Below are 16,796 nucleotides of genomic sequence, written 5' to 3'. Positions count from 1 at the left end.
GGACCAAGACTAATATCTTTGGCATAGTGTGCGCAGATCAATGACCACAGGAGTCTTGAAACCGCATCGAGCACTCCCCAAGTATAGACGACATAAGTTGTATAGACTGTACAATAAATCTGAAGTCTAATTTAAACAAAAACACATAGATAACATATGCTAAAGGGATTGAACATATATATTACTATTCTATCTTTATTGTTCAAACCGATTCTTGTACTTGTCAGTCTGATCTCTTACTCCCTGCAGTTAAGTGACTCATTCACCCGCCTCCCTGCTCAGGTGACAACGACAGCGGTAGGAGGGTTCAGGAGGAATATACCGTTTACCCTTGTATGCTGTGCACCTAACAATTCCAGAGATGGATCCTGGAGATGAAGGTATGTTGTAAATAGTTATGGCATTGTCTTATTAAATTTATAATGTAAGATATTTAGTCATGCCTCATACCAACTCAGGGAGGCTACTTAATTACAGCCTAGGGAAGTGTTATATTACTAAATATCGTAACTGTTTCATTATCATTCTGATACATGGAAGACAGTTTTTCAGAGTAGAACTAGAGAATCTTATTGGTTGTAGAGGCCAGTTCGGCGATTCCCTGTTTTGACAAATTCCATACCGGTAGTTATCTTTAATTACCTAATGGCTACCAGACGAACAACGATGTTATAGAGAAATCCGATAAGTAGGAATCTTTATCCAAGTAAACAATGTGCATTTGCTCAAAACAAGGCTAATAACGTACTTGGGTTCATACAAAAGAGTGTTAGTTACAAGACTAGCAAGGTTATCCTAAAACTGTATCTTGGGCTCAGTTCAATTCTGGTCACTGTATTACAGAATGGATATAGAATCCCTAGAAAGAATTCAGAGGAGATGACAAGACTAATCCCGGGCATTATGAACCTTGAGCACAGAGACAGGTTAAAGCATCTAAATTTGCACTTCCTCGAGAGACGTAGAGTGACGGGGTATATGATAGAGGTGTATAAATGGAAGTCAGGGCTAAACAAAAGTGACATGACAAAGGTATTCAAACTATCCAACCAGGAGCGAACTCGTAAAATTGGTTTTAAATTAGACAAATTTTTATTTAGGCGCAAAATATGTAAACATTGGTTTGGAAATAGAGTACAGCTGCCCCCCGACTTACGGCGGGGTTAGGGACCGACATCCAGGTCGTAAGTCGAAATGGTTGTAAGTCGGAAATGCTTAAATAATACATAGAAAATCGAAAATGAGCATCTCTTTTTCTTCTCAGCGCCACAAAACACTCACTTTTAAGCTTGCCAGCTATTTTAAAGTGAATTACAGATGAAAATTTTTTGTGTACTGACTTTGGGACTCGAAAATACGTAATTTGACCAAATTTTGGTACGACTGAGGCAGGTCGTAAGTGCGGGTGGACATAAGTCGAGTAGGTCGTAAGTCGGGGAGGAGCTGTAGTGGATGAATGGAACAAGTTACCAAGCATCATCATTAACTGGAATACGCTGGATAGCTGCAAACATAGGTTGGATGTATATATGAACGATAGGGGTTGAGTGTAAATGGGACTGCCCAGTATGGGCCAATAGGCCCGCTGCGGTTTCCTCCATTCTTATGTTCTTATACAAATGTTTGCGGATGATGCCAAGTTATTTTTGGAAATTAAGAACCACACAGACTGTGAAGAGCTGCAGAAGGATCTCTGAGCTTGAAGAATGGTCGTAGAAATGGCTGCTTAAGATTCAATGTCGCAAAGTGTAAGACGATACACCAGGGACATAAACTGTAAGGAGGCGTATCATATGTCCCAACGGGATGAAGAAACTGCATTAATTGACTGAACGTGAAAAGGACCTAGGTGTGTATGCTGACAATGAGCTGAAGTTCTCGGGCCATTGCGAGAAGAAGGTAAATCAGGCAACTGAATTATTAGATCTTGTAAGAAGGTCGTTCAGATATCTAGACGGTCCGTCCCTTGTAATGATCTTCAAGAGTGAAGTGCTTCCCCGTCTGGAGTACTACTACTGTCACCCTGTCTGGTCCCCGAGATATGCCAGGGACTGTCAGTTGATTGAAAATGTCCAAAGGAGGGCCACCAGACTGGTGCCTGCACTGCAGCACCTCAGCTACCCTGAGATTAGAGCGCCTGAAATTGCCTAGCTTATACTACAGACGGGCAAGGGGAGACCTAATTGAGGTTTATAAGCATCTTAGAGGGCACTACCGTACTCAGTCGAGTGCCCTTACCTGGAGCTGGCGAATGCTCGCCCCACAAGGGGTCACAGCTCAAGGTTGAAGAAGCCGCAAGCCCAGGAAACTGTGAGGGGTAAATTTTTCGGAGTGAGAGTTGTGAACCTGTGGAACAATCTACCAGAGTGTGTTGTGATGGCACCGAGTGTGAGCTCTTTCAGGACCAGACTTGATAAGCACAGGAGCAGGTTCAGATGCATTCAGTAGCCAGTACATGCCCAGTACTTGCCAACAGTGGGTAACAGAGACATGACCGATCGCCCAAGTGGCTAACCAGCCGATCAGTGGTGAAGATGATAAAAGTAAAAGTAAAAAGTATATATAAGCATTTGCAAAGTGTCTTAACATTGTCTAAACTATTGATTGCATAGTTAAAATTCCTAAGATTCCCATGCTGTGTGAAAGTAAAACTTTACCAGAAATATTGTGCCGGTTAACCAGCTGGAAAGATAAGTAAGGTTAGGTAGGTCTCTTTGGTTGGTTAGGTTAAGTTCTAGTTAATGTTGACTCTTAAAATACTTAATACTAAGAACATCTGTGGAAAAAATTCATGAATCGAACGACTGTGTATTAGAGTCAAGACATATACCGTACAGTTGATTTTGTGCTCTTGGAAATCATTAACCCTGCTATCATCCATCTGATCACTCACATCTCATCTGTTGTCATGCCATTGAAATTTCAACACCGCAATATATTCTTAAAGTCGGCAATTGTTTTTCCTTGCTCCCCTTCCACTATGCATTAAAACCTTGCCAAAACTAAAGTAAGATCTTAAACATGGTAAAGATGCATGTATTTACAGATGGTGGAAATGGGTTAAAAAGTGTTGCTTTTAATGACTGATTAAAATAAAATTCAGTGATCATGTCTAATTTACCTGCATCTGTATTCTTGCAGTATACAGTACAATATTATGATATTTATTACAGGAGATGGAGGGGGAGTTCTTGAAACAGTGGGGGCTGTAGCAGAGGTGGATGCAGTCATACGCTATGTGAAACGAGTAGCTTCTGTTATGCTGGAAGATGATGATGAAGCATCCTCTGAGCTTCAAGCTGCTCTCAACGCTCCACAGTATCAAGATGTTGTTCGAAAATTTGTTGCAGACCCACAAGCAAAGTCACTTCTCGTCCAGAGATCTGCCACCAAAGGTAATTTGTTGTTGCCTAACAGTACAGTAGTGTACAGTACAGTACAAAGAATACAGATTATACAGGATCTATTTTAGAGGTATTTTACTTTGACCAGAATGAATTTCATAATTAAGAGAGGTAATACAGTGCTTCTTTTCCTCACTTGCCTTTTGTCTTAGTATTGGTTACCTCATTTTTTTTAGCTTTACAGGCACTGGCTATGCATATACTGTACTGTAGCAATGTGGTTTACTTTTTACAACTTAAATTTTATTTATACTGTACCAGGCTAAGGTTTATATGTACAGATACCCATCACACTTTTCATCTTTCCCTTGCACACCAGGATATACACCCGGAGCATTAAGTAGACCTTTTCCTTATATTCAAACCTCAAGAATCTGAAGTACTGTACTTGGGCCCAGGCAGTGTCTGAATTCTAGAATATTTCCGAGTTTGGATGTAGAGTAATGACCTACAATATTTTTGTGCCCAGTTTGACTTTAATACAGGTAAATGTAAATGAAATGTCTTGCCTAACTTGGGAAATTAAATAAGGCAGCTTCCCTCTTTTTATTCTTTGCTCTAGTATTCTGATTTATTAAACCCACAACTAGTATAGCAGACTGCAGTGAAATGTTTAACTGCTGTATTTTGTTGCATCAACATAGATAAATGCTGGATGAATTCTGCAGGGTAGCTGGTGAAATAGATTAAATTAAGTGATTTCAATTATTAGTCATATCAAAATTACAAAGCCTCTGTTGGAAAGCTCATAAAATTCCACATCTGCTGTATAACTGATATCACTTGGTAGGTTTATGCAAAAATATCCGAGATAGTATGATGTTGGGAACAAATAAAAATTTATCTGTATTCAGAGTGAAAAAATAGTCTTATTCTCAGCCTATTTTTTCTGCAATGTTAAAACCAATGCAATAATGGAGCCAGTGATGTATAAATAAAAAAATAAAAAAAAATAAAGTCTTGTTGGATAAATTGGCCACAGAACGAAGATGCTCAGACTGCAGTGGAGGGTAATAACAGGTCCCATATGACTTTTGTCATGGTCTCAGAAACTTAAAAACTTATTTGCATGCATGAGAGGGTTAAATGCTTGTGGGAAGCAGTGGGGCTGGTAGGTGTGATACCATATGTTTATGCTCTGCTAGAATTGGGACTTTTGAATATGTACTTTAACTACCTGTTACATGTACAGTATACAGACTTAGAATGACATATAAAATTTACTTACAGAAGAAACTGAAGAAGGCAGTGAGATGGAAGAAGAAAAAGATGTGGTGTTTCATTTATCAACTGGAGTACATTTCTCCTCAATAAAGATGAACAGGTGTGTATGCTTCACCATTTTTTTTTAATCAGCAGCCAAAACAGAGATTCAATCTCTCTCTCTCTCTCTCTCTCTCTCTCTCTCTCTCTCTCTCTCTGAATGCAGAACACTATAAGCTCTACTCTACTCAGGGTAAATGTGGGTTGTTTTATTTGCTTTTCAAGCTTGTTTTATGAAATTTCTACTTACAGTATTATAGGATTTTATGAAATTCATACCTACGTGGTGGATAGATAATAGATGTCTTAGGATACAGCATTTGAAAATATCCTTCAAGTTTCATGAGAATCTAATGATATAAGAAATTTATTTACTTTGTTTCCACTTTTTGGCTGAGGGTGGATCAATGTAAAAAGGAAGGAAGGAAGGGATTTGGAGGAGAGGTTGATGCTGGAAAATTTTAGATAGAAAGTGCCTGGAAGGAGCGGAGACAGCAGATGGAAATACTCCACATATTCACCTCATATATATATTTGTGGTCTTACATGTATGTTTACCTTTTCAGTATCCTTTGTATCAAGCGTGGTGGAGTGATTGAAGCAGACAAATCCATATCGTCCCAGATACGAACCTTAAACCTGAGTGATGGCTCTCCATATGAAACACTCCATGCAATTGTAGCAAATGCTGTTGCTCCTTATTTCAAATCCTTTGTTAAAGAGTCCGGCAAAATTGAAAGGTAAGGGAATGAAAACCATGTATGTACCTGGAGTAAATACTTTGTAATACTGTACATTATATATCGTCTGTTAAGCTGTATCTTGTACTATACCGTATTCAATTTTTAAATACATTTCATTGCAATAGAATGGTTGAAGAGAATAATATATAATTTTAATTTGGAAATTATTCACGCCAAATAGGGATGGAGACAAGATGGCACCATCAGTTGAGAAAAAGATTGCAGAGCTAGAAATGGGTCTCCTGCACTTACAACAGAACATTGATATTCCAGATATATCTTTGCCCATCCATCCAACTGTTGCACAAGTGAGTCTCCTGCTGTGTGTAATGAATTTGTATATCAAGGTCATTCTCAGTGCCAAAGGATTTTAGCAATGTTAAACGTATTGAATTAGGAACATAAGAACATAACATTATGCCTTTTGATGTTATGCTGTCATTGGAGGGCAAACGTACAGTATATACAGGTATTAAAGTATTCATGTTTGTATAGAGTGGAGTATGTGATAAGCATGATGAGTAAAACATTGGCAGAAACAAAACAAAGTAAACCATATCACAATAAGAGTGAGTGTAGGAAGTCTTCTCTTGGTTCTGTCTGAAGGAATGCAAGACCAAATAACTAGAAATTTGTAAAGTTTTATTCTTCTTCATGGCTGAAAATTTGTAATAAAAAATTTAGGAGTGTAACATATCACTCTGAGCCCCATGATTAACTATAGTGTTCACATAGATCTGTAAAGAAATTTAGAATGTGATGCTAGATGTAGGTGAAATGATAGTGCTTTAATAGAGTGAACTGTCTTTGTGTTAAATGTGGTAAGTATAAGAGTCTTTTTTTTTTTTCTTCATAGAAATTTGATTTGCTGCTTTTTACTTTATCTACAGGTTATCAAGAAGTGTGCTGATGAAGGAACACGTCCTAAAGTTGCTGACTTTGGTGATAGAGTTGAAGATTCAAATTTCCTCAACCAGCTCCAAAATGGAGTGGCTCGGTGGATCAGGGAGATACAGAAGGTATTTTTAATTTAAAGTTTTATGGGAGCTGTAAGAGAGAGTGAGTGGAAGTGAAAAGGAATCTTACTTAGCATCCTGATTTATAGATGAAAAATGCTGTAAGGCAAGGATTTGATCTTTTCTCCAGAGGATTTCACTGCAGTGTCCTAACCACTTTATATCGGGATTGAATCATGGATCGGCATCATCAGTTTGATGTATAATATAAGGATGAAGTTATCCCTTGGTGGTCTATTTAAGGTTTTATATTTTCTGGACTATTTTGGCAGAATTTCTTCGTATTTGCTTTAAATTTGTAATGCACAAACCACGGATCAGTGTACCGTATTGTATTATATTATTTTTCACAAAAAAGTGACCAATCTTTTTTTTTTTTTTTGTAAGTTAGCACATTATGCTAATTACAGTATATATGTATTGGTATGAAACAGCCAGTTATGTCCTATTTATGATAAGTATTTCCATTGGATATTAATTTTGACTGCAATGTATTTATGATTAATCTGTTTTGTCTATACTGTAGTGATATACTGTATCAGTGAAATTGTCGAATCATAAATCACATGCTTTTTAATATATTTTAGTACATATACAGTACAGTATTTATAAAATATTTGTGGTTTGTTCTCTAATATTTTGTAATGTCTTGGGGAATCAGGTAACAAAATTGGATAGAGACCCATCAAGTGGCACAGCCTTACAAGAAATCAGTTTCTGGCTCAACCTGGAGCGGGCCCTCCTCAAGATACAAGATAAGAGAGAGAGTTTAGAGGTGGCTCTCACTCTGGATGTATTGAAACATGGAAAACGTTTCCATGCCACCGTTTCTTTTGATACTGATACAGGTGAATAATTCTGGTCAAGATTTGTTGTAGCTAATGCCTTTGTCATCATTAGTAACAAAATAATTTGTTTCTTAATGTAATTGGCTATTGAAGTTAATATTATGTTCCTTTATTACAGGTTTGAAGCAAGCTTTAGCAACAGTTAATGATTATGCACCACTCATGAAGGATTTCCCATTGAATGACCTTTTGGCAGCAACTGAGCTGGAGAAAATCCGCTCGGCTGTACAAGCCATCTTTAACCACCTACGGAAGATCAGATCCACAAAGTATCCTATTCAGAGAGCCTTAAGACTGGTAGAGGCTATATCAAGAGATTTGTCATCCCAAATCTTAAAAGTTTGTATTGTGGAATTTTTTGTTAGAAACGGAATTGGATATATATTATGTAGGTGATACTGGCTTTGGACAGAAGTACGTATGTACAATTTGCTGGAGAATAACTGAAGTAAATCCATATGAATTGTAGTAATGGCAGTATCAACATTACAGAAGTTTTGTACAAAGGCTATTAAAAAGGTCTTCAGCATTGGGAATCATTTTAAATACTGTAGCTACATTACCATAGTAAATTGTACATATTGTCAAATGTATTAAAATCTGAAGTTCTATGCCAAAAGAGTAGTGATAGCTGTTGAGTGAATAAAATGGTGAACTTTGCTCTGCTGTCTTGAAACAAAAAAAAATATAGTTTGAATAATATGGGAGTTTATAAGTACAGCTACTTCCCTGTTGGGCGCTGTAAACGCTTCTGCGCTTCACCTTGCACAGGATGTAAGGGGGTGCCCAATAAACTAGCCCCCTCGGGGGCAAATCTGAATCTATAAGTACAGTATAATGTTCTTTTATCGTGCAGGTTTTGGGAACTCGCCGCCTCATGCACATTGCATTTGATGAGTTTGAAAAGGTGATGAGCCAGTGCTTTGATGTTTTTATTACTTGGGATGATGAGTATGAGAAACTTCAGGGCCTTCTACGGTATGTATAAATTTTATTTTCACAATGGTATACTGTACTGTACTTTTATGTTTTTGAAAGCCATGGTTACATTGTAACATATTGTATTGAAAATGTTAAGGAGTTTATGCAAATTTTATGGAGCAAACTTCAGCAATTCTCAAAGGTAATAATTAGTTTCCCCGAGGTAAACATTTTAATTGTTATAGAATTTAGGATTTTTTCTTAATTATTTAATGATATCAGTGCCATTATTTTTATAGGGATATTGTGAAGAAAAAGCGAGATGAACAACTCAAGATGGTGTGGCGTGTATCTCCTGCTCATAAGAAGTTGCAGTTACGCATGGAACAGATGCGCAAGTTCCGACGTCAGCATGAGCAGCTGCGAACTGTTATTGTTAGAGTTCTTCGTCCTACTGTAGTAAAGACAACAACTTTGGCAGATGGTGACACTGCAGAACTCAAACCAGAGATGGATGCTGCTGATTTGAATGCTATTGAAGAGGTATGGGGGTATATATTACATTTATATGATATAGATTTAATAATTTTAGAAGCTTCTTTAAGGATCCTGAAATGTATTTAGTGAAGCTGGAGGGTAATCTTTGGGTAAATTATTTTAAGGGGTGGTAACCTACAGGAGATGGATTAATTAACATGGTACAGTATTTAATTTTTAATGCAGCAGCCTCATTATTGTTACAAGTCATATTAATGTTGTGTTTCATACCTATATGCATGAATATATTAGATATTTTAAGATTTATGACTTGCGTGTACATTTTTCTCATTTTTTCCTCTCTTGTCTGACAGGACAGTAATTTTGATTACATTTTACATTACCAGAATGCTTTAATAACCATTTGCTTTGTCACATACAACACACTTCCCTTGCATATGATGTGCAATAATTTATTTTTATTATGCCATCAAATGAGTATAGCGAACAAAATGTTATTAATCCATTTTTCATCTTATGCACGTATACTGTACCTCCGCTCTGAAAAATCTTAAATCTCTCATCATTCACACGATCCACATGGCCAGTTACCAAAATTTGAATTTTGTCTCTTAGGTGAATCTAGCTTATGAAAATGTGAAAGAAGTTGATGGACTGGATATAAGCAAAGAGGGCACAGAAATGTGGGAAGCAGCTCTGAAGCGTTATGATGAGAGGATTGACCGTGTGGAGGTAAGTGTATCAGCAGTGTAGCTTACAGTATATACAATATTGTTATAATATAAAGTCATTGTTTGAAGCTCTGTTTTGTGTTGACAAAGGTTCCAATTTAGTTTTATTTATTTATTTTTTAACATTAATATACCCACAAATCATAGGGGCACTATTTGGTTAGGACTATATATCAGCTCATTAATTGTTGTATTTTTCCTTTTGAATATATAAATAAAATAAACATCCTTGATGTTAAGCAGGGACCGCTTGTACTGTACTGTACTTAGTATTGGCGGCTGTTTTTTTTTCTTAATACCTACACTCATGTATTTCTACATCTTTATGCACCAAAGTGTGATTGTAACATTAAGACTACAAAGTTATGAGTAAACATGCAATAAATTGGTGTCATTGATGTGGATTATTCACATGCAACTACTGTACTGTGTTGGCTTTCATTCCATATTCTTACAACTTTGCTTTTCAGACACGCATAACAGCTCGTCTCAGAGACCAATTGGGTACAGCAAAGAATGCCAACGAGATGTTTCGCATATTTTCTCGCTTCAACGCCTTGTTTGTGCGCCCTCACATTCGAGGGGCCATCAGAGAATATCAAACACAGCTCATTCAGCGAGTGAAGGATGATATTGAGAGTCTACATGAAAAATTTAAGGTGGGTGCTGCTTTATATACTGTACTGTACATGGTAGTACAGTATTAAGTTAAAGAAAGAAATATACTATTTCCATTACTTGAATGTCTTAATATTTTATGGCACATAAACAAGTGCAGATTTTTTATTAATGTTTTTTAAGTCATTATTGCAGGTGTGTAGTCTAGAGTTTTTGGGTCTGAGATGGATTCTCACAAAAACTAATGGGATTATTTTTTATATTCCAGGCAGTTGTAGTAGTATTGAATACCTATATCTTTAGCCATAAAGCCAAATTAGTAGCAGAGTGAAGAGCAAAATCATAGTACTGTAGTAGTGATAAATTTCATTAAAGTTTTTTGTTATGAAGGTCATTGGTACTCAAAGTGTTAGTGGCTTGATTTTTCACCAGATCTACAGAATTTGATTTAATAAATTTCAGCTCCACTATCCTCAAAGCAAGTCAGATTGAATGAGACATTTTCGAGACATACTTCCTGTGTCAGGTTTACAAAATTTTATTTATATATTTTATTTTTAATTTCAGGTCCAGTATCCTCAAAGCAAGTCATGTAGAATGAGTCATGTTCGAGACATACCTCCTGTGTCAGGTTCCATTATATGGGCCAAGCAAATTGATCGACAGCTTACTGCTTACATGAGGCGAGTTGAGGATGTCTTGGGTAAAGGCTGGGAGAGTCACGTTGAAGGACAGAAACTCAAGGGAGATGGAGACTCCTTTAGGCTCAAACTGAACACTCAAGACATTTTTGATGACTGGGCAAGAAAGGTATGTTTTTGTTGCTTAAGAAGTATGTTGAAATAAAAAAAACCTATCCTATTAAACAAATTGGTAGCTAATGATGAAACAGTTACTACTAGTATGTTTACTTTGCTAAGTTAATGTAGGGTGTCTGGCTCACTTGTGCTTTGGCTCCAAATCATGGGTTCATTTTCATGGCCAGGCAGGTTATTGGGGTACACTGTTTATTTTGCTGTGATGTGTGGTGAGTTGGCCTTCAGCCATTTCAATACTTGGGGCAGTGTTGACTCTTTTTGCGCGTTTGTTTTTAACTCGGTAGTGGGAAGCGATATTATAAACGGTAAGAAACTTTCAAATATTTTAAGTTTTATTTTAGCAGTGTAAACCTTTCTTCATGGGTGATAATAGATTAATAAATGAAGTATTGCAATATATGTGGTGGTAGGATAGAACTCTTTCCTTGATGTGAGTTTTCATGGTTAATTGTAATAAATTTTTGGGGGCAGACAACTGTGTTCAACATAGTGTCCTCGCTTAATACAGCATTTTTTCCCAGAAATTTTAGTGGCTTCTATTTCTTGATTACATATTTCTCAAACTTTCTGATGGTCATTCAGGAAATTAACTTTTAGTACACGAGGGTGAAACAGCTTATAAAATTTATAGCTCTTTGTGGCATTTCTTAGTACAGGTGTATATGTAAAAAAGAAGGTAAATATATAACCTACATTTTATCCAACCCCTTTTAAGGTTCAGCAACGTAACTTAGGTGTGTCTGGCCGCATCTTTGCAATTGAAATGCATCGCTCAAAGACTGGCAAAGGAAATGAATGCAAATTGAAAGTAAATTTCCTGCCTGAGATCATCACTCTTTCTAAGGAGGTAAGTTCCATGTACTTTGTATGTGTGAAGTAATTGGTATTCAGGCCTTCATAAGAGTCTTGTACTGTAAAATACTTGGCAATTTTACCCATCTAAATTTCTCATTGGTACTGGCTGAAAAGGAACATCTCCCAAATTCCCAGGCATTGTAAACAAGTGACTCAACAATGTTTGGAGGCTGTAACTCCATGTTAATGATTTTTTGAGAATTTTTGATCAAATACTAGAAATGTTGAGGGGTTATTTCACTGAATATTTGTGTTTTACAATAGGAAAATGCACTGTGATATCGGAGGGACAGACAAGGGAGATGTGCTTGAGTTTAAAGATTTGGGTTGTGTTAAAAGCAGAAGATAGAGGAATGAAATTTGAGTTTTCAAGATGTACAATTTTGTAAAACTTTGGAGATGAGGCTAGAAATACTGAAGAGCTTTTGTGTGAAGATATATTATGAAAGGCATGGTAAAAGTTATATCTTTAACCCCTTGTGTAAGGGGTGTGTCTGTGCTGAATGAAATACTGTAGTCTGACATCGCTGTTGAGTTGGGAAATGGGATAGTTTGAGGATTACGGATAGTTTGCAGAATTAAGTACCTATCTGAAGTGTGAACATTTGGAAAGCATAACCACTGAAGTATAAGCTTCTGGGATATGGTACATGGCTATGTGAATACAATATGATTTAACAGTATGTGCAGTTTTTAAAATTTGGGGGAACAACAGAAGGTTAGTGTGTGTGTGTGTGTGGAAGTGGTTTACTTTTGTAGGTGTCTGAAAATGAGTAAAGGACTGTTGGTATTTGGGAAGTCATTATAGGGTACCAGAGTGCACGACATGATAATGTGGAAGATATTAATTGATATGAATGATTTTTGATGGGGAAAATATTTTTATTAGGTTAACTCTGTCACTATTTTTAAAATTCTCACACATGAAGTAATTAAAACTAAAGGACAATGAATGTATGGTCTTATTTTCTAGGTGCGGAACCTGAAAAACCTTGGCTTCAGAGTGCCCCTAGCTATTGTCAACAAGGCACATCAAGCCAACCAGCTGTATCCGTTTGCAATCTCCCTCATAGAGAGCGTCCGCACCTACGAGAGAACTCTGGAGAAGGTAAGGACAGAGCCTTTCCCAGATGCTTTCAAATCAAATGACAGCATCAGTACTCTCATTCAACCTGAGTAAATAATTAAATTATTGTACACATTGAGTAATACAGAATAAAATAAAAAATGAATGGGAGTACTGCAGGCTCCAAAGCTTTTCCAGTGTAGAGAAAAACCACTTCAAATACAAATCTTACTGTAAATGATTTTTAGCTTTAAGTGAATTGGAGTGGTGTTTTGGAAGTTTTCCCAGCTTGCTCATGCTGTTGATAGATGCTGGCTAGTGTGTTGTTTTCTTTGATATTTGAAGTGGCTTTTTTTTTTTTTTTGCATCATGGGGCAGGCCTCTTGCTTTCTCATATATAGAAGATAGTTTGAGAGGGGTTATAGCTTATGGCTTCTCAGGATATACAAATCTAGTGCTTCAAATAATAATAAATAATGAATGTTGTTAATGTAAGTTTTGAAAAGAAACTTTTTGTTTAGTAAGGAGAATAATAGACGATTAATGGAAAATAGCAAACAATTAGATGTATGCCCATAATAACTGTGTGAATAGGATCTTATGAAGAGTGGTATAATCTGATGTGTGTATTAAACGAATTGCCTTTTCATTACTTAATCCCCTCCCCTCCCCAAAACTTTTTTTTATTTATGAAGAGCATCTCTGAAATTTTGTACAACTAACTAGCCAAACCTGACAACCAACATCTACCTTGTTGGTATTGATAATTGATGTTATGGTGGTACCACAGCTGTTGTCGCGGGGTGGACCACACAGCCCTGCCATCAAAGCGTCCTTGTTGGTATGTTCGTCTTGTCAGAATCTGTGTGGCTTCATCAGTGTAACTCTTGCCATAACCGCGCTCTCTCGTCCATCACAACACTTGACTGTATCCCTGACCTTGGCTGCACCTCACATGACAGATTTTGCTTGATAAAATTGACAGACAAATGATAGGCCTCAGAGTCTTACTCTATAATAACCTAAGAATTTTATCTCTTATTAAGGAAAGAGTAATTAGATAGTAAGAAGCCGAAATATGCATAAGACTATCAGTTATTAAATGATAGTCAGCTTGACAGAAGCTGGTGGGACATGTCATGTGAGGGCAGAGGCAATAGTCTATGATGTACTTCCACACTGAATTTTACTCTTATACATCCCTCAATTACACTTTCATTTCCCTTGCTTACTATAGCTCTATAAGCACAGACACTTAGCATATACTGTATACTCATTAACTAGATATGATCAGGAAATTGGCTGTGTCATGTACTGTATTAAGATTGTCGTCTTGAATGACTTTAAATTAAATTTTTTCAGTAATTTGTTCAAGAAAGGCCCTTAGTTTGTAAAAGAGTATATACAAATATCTGAACTTAATCTGTGTTGGATATCATTTAGTTATGTATTATTAGAAAATTTAGTGACATCATATAAACCTATTCTGAGGCTTTCCCTTACGTTGGTACCCTTGCTTCGTTACCCCGTGGCTGTGATAAATATGTAATTGGCATCCAGTAGTTTGCAACGTACTATGACAGATTTATAGTAATACAGAAAGTCTGCTTCATTGCCAAGTGCTTTTGAGTCCCATAGATGATACAAATAAATGCTCTCCTATTTGACAGCTTCTGTATTTATGGTTGTAGATAATCATACAAGACAGTTTATGGACTCTTGAAATTTATTTTACATCTTATCGTTTCGTCCCCTTTATTACGGAGCTTGGTGAAGCACTATATGGTGGCTGCGCATGATGTGAAGAGGATATTTGTCTAGTAACTTTGGAAACCTTGTGTGAAATGTAAGACTTAAATAGAGGTGACTTGCATGGTGGATTTACTAATAATGTCAAGGGCATGCATGTCGGATATGTCGTGTGGGTCATAAGTTTATCCACAGAGCCTTGCTAGCCCTCATACAGATGGTGCACAATAAGAGGTTCAAAGCCCTATATAATGTAATATGGCTTAGAATTTACTGCCATATATAATTATCCTAATATTCGCTGGTTATAGAGTTTGATTGCTGTTTTTTTTTGCTTAACCAGCATGGGGTTTTCATGTGTTTGAGGAAATTTAACATAGCTGGTATTGACTTGTATATTAATAGCAAAAATTTAATGCATAGATGACACTAAACACAGGCTTCTTTGCAGGTAATTCTGAAAGATTTTAAGTAATATTTATATATATTTTGTATTAAGGTAAAGTATTTTCCACTTAGCTAAGTAAAGTCTTGATGCACATTAAGATTTTGCAAGTCTCTTTTAATCATGAGAACTTGATGATACTTGGATCATTTGTGATAAATGACTGAAGGAATATACAGTACAATATATTGAATCTCAGGATTTGTGGATTAAATATGACATGCTTATTGGCATTTGTCATTTTTATATTTTTTTTTTGTTTACAGTATTTTTTTGTATTATATCTGTTTCAGATGGAAGACAAGACCAACATTTTGCTGCTTGTAGCTGGAATGCGGAAGGAAGTTCAGGGGCTTGTTTCAGAGGTAAGTGAAAATTTGTCATTAGTATTTCAAAGTTTTAACCTAACTGTAAGAAATACTATTAAGTGTATTGATTAATAAATAATTTTCAGATAATGGGTCATTCATTGTTGACACAAGAAATCAACAAATTGCATAACTGAATATAATATTAACCGTAATTGTAACATTCTTTTTACAACACTTTCTTTCTGACAGGGTATGTCATTGGTCTGGGAGTCTTACAAACTAGATCCATATGTGCAACGTCTTGCTGAGTGTGTCTTCAGCTTCCAAGAGAAGGTAAGAAAATAAAGCTTTGTTTAATTGTGGTTACCTTAGATAGGGTTGTGTTATATAATCTCAGTCAGTACCTTGTTTATTTTACATGTATTATGACAGCATCACAATAGAAAGAAGATTTTTTTCTTTATGGGCTTTGCTTGCCCTGCCTTGGGGAAAAGTGATTTGTGGATATTTCTGGGGAGACCAAATTTACATAGGCCACAACACTGAGAGGTCTGCTACATATTTTTTAATCTACAATTTAATCTTTTTCCTATCATTTGATAAGTGTTAAAAACCAGTGTGAAGAGATGGACAAAATACTGGATGAATTGGGGACATCATTTGCCATAAAAACCTAATGTTTCAATCTTTCTCAGCCTCACTTTTGCATCTGTAGCTCACTTACCAATGTTTCCCCTCCCTCCTCTCTCAACAATTTTAGTTTCCACTTGTACTTCAGCCCTTCACCACTACTACTACTGTCCTTTACTAATTCCCTTTACTCGCTTCTGTACTTGGGTTTCTTTTCTTTTTTGGTCAACTCGTGATAATGCTTCCATTTTCTACTAATCATTGCTCATACTTCCACTTTCCCTCTCTAATTGTACAATCTAAGTAACTTTTATTTCTACATCATCCACATATAAACATCCCACTTACACCTGCCTGAAACTAGCTAGTTCTCCCTGTTGCCTCCACCATTTGTCTTAACCAAGATATTTGTCTCTCACCCTTTCTTGTTCTGCTTGGAATGATAAGAGTTGCGTGAAGTAAATCTGCAACTGTATTTATAACCCTCAGGTGGATGACTTGTTAGTGCTGGAAGAGCAGCTGGATATTGATGTGAGGTCCCTTGATACATGCCAGTATGCACATTTCACTTTTGCTGAGATTCTCAACAAGATCCAGAAGGCCGTAGATGACCTGTCTCTCCACCAGTACTCAAACCTTCACATTTGGGTACAACGACTAGATGAACAGGTGGGTTACTTTTCAGGAAAATTGGTGTGTGGTACTTCATTCAATGGTACATTGAGGAGCCACTTATTTATAAAACATTTAGGTTGGCTGTTAGGAATCAGTTGTAGTTTATTATTTTTCCTGTCATTAGGTGCACTACCATTGAAGACATTCTCCTAACTTTGTAATGCTTATCTAAAGAGAAAGAAATTTGAACCAGTGGTAGCTTCTT

At 36.5% G+C, this 16,796-nt stretch overlaps 1 protein-coding gene across 4 annotated transcripts in view; it reads left to right on the top strand.

The window, feature by feature from the left end:
* Nucleotides 1–231: 231 nt before the first annotated feature.
* LOC121878148 (dynein heavy chain, cytoplasmic-like) overlaps nucleotides 232–16,796 on the top strand; it is a 62,059-nt gene continuing 45,494 nt past the window's right edge. For 2 of the 4 annotated variants that reach the window (XM_042384165.1, XM_042384164.1), the window contains exons 1-19: nucleotides 232–380; nucleotides 3,174–3,395; nucleotides 4,635–4,728; nucleotides 5,234–5,407; nucleotides 5,592–5,718; nucleotides 6,301–6,429; nucleotides 7,088–7,274; nucleotides 7,393–7,613; nucleotides 8,131–8,252; nucleotides 8,495–8,738; nucleotides 9,309–9,425; nucleotides 9,895–10,083; nucleotides 10,610–10,852; nucleotides 11,576–11,707; nucleotides 12,689–12,823; nucleotides 13,572–13,622; nucleotides 15,269–15,340; nucleotides 15,536–15,619; nucleotides 16,406–16,585. In XM_042384165.1, the coding sequence (XP_042240099.1) occupies nucleotides 362–380; nucleotides 3,174–3,395; nucleotides 4,635–4,728; nucleotides 5,234–5,407; nucleotides 5,592–5,718; nucleotides 6,301–6,429; nucleotides 7,088–7,274; nucleotides 7,393–7,613; nucleotides 8,131–8,252; nucleotides 8,495–8,738; nucleotides 9,309–9,425; nucleotides 9,895–10,083; nucleotides 10,610–10,852; nucleotides 11,576–11,707; nucleotides 12,689–12,823; nucleotides 13,572–13,622; nucleotides 15,269–15,340; nucleotides 15,536–15,619; nucleotides 16,406–16,585 (2,742 nt within the window). In that variant the 5' untranslated portion in view covers nucleotides 232–361. The remainder of the gene's footprint in view (nucleotides 381–3,173; nucleotides 3,396–4,634; nucleotides 4,729–5,233; nucleotides 5,408–5,591; nucleotides 5,719–6,300; nucleotides 6,430–7,087; nucleotides 7,275–7,392; nucleotides 7,614–8,130; nucleotides 8,253–8,494; nucleotides 8,739–9,308; nucleotides 9,426–9,894; nucleotides 10,084–10,609; nucleotides 10,853–11,575; nucleotides 11,708–12,688; nucleotides 12,824–13,571; nucleotides 13,623–15,268; nucleotides 15,341–15,535; nucleotides 15,620–16,405; nucleotides 16,586–16,796) is intronic. The other 2 variants (XM_042384167.1, XM_042384166.1) reach the window with 1 other exon arrangement.

This window comes from Homarus americanus, unplaced genomic scaffold (genome assembly GCF_018991925.1).
Source record: "Homarus americanus isolate GMGI-L3 unplaced genomic scaffold, GMGI_Hamer_2.0 scaffold45562, whole genome shotgun sequence".
Lineage (NCBI taxonomy): Eukaryota > Metazoa > Arthropoda > Malacostraca > Decapoda > Nephropidae > Homarus > Homarus americanus.
Note: the sequence above shows the minus strand (reverse complement) of the source record. Positions and strands in the feature narration are given on the sequence as shown.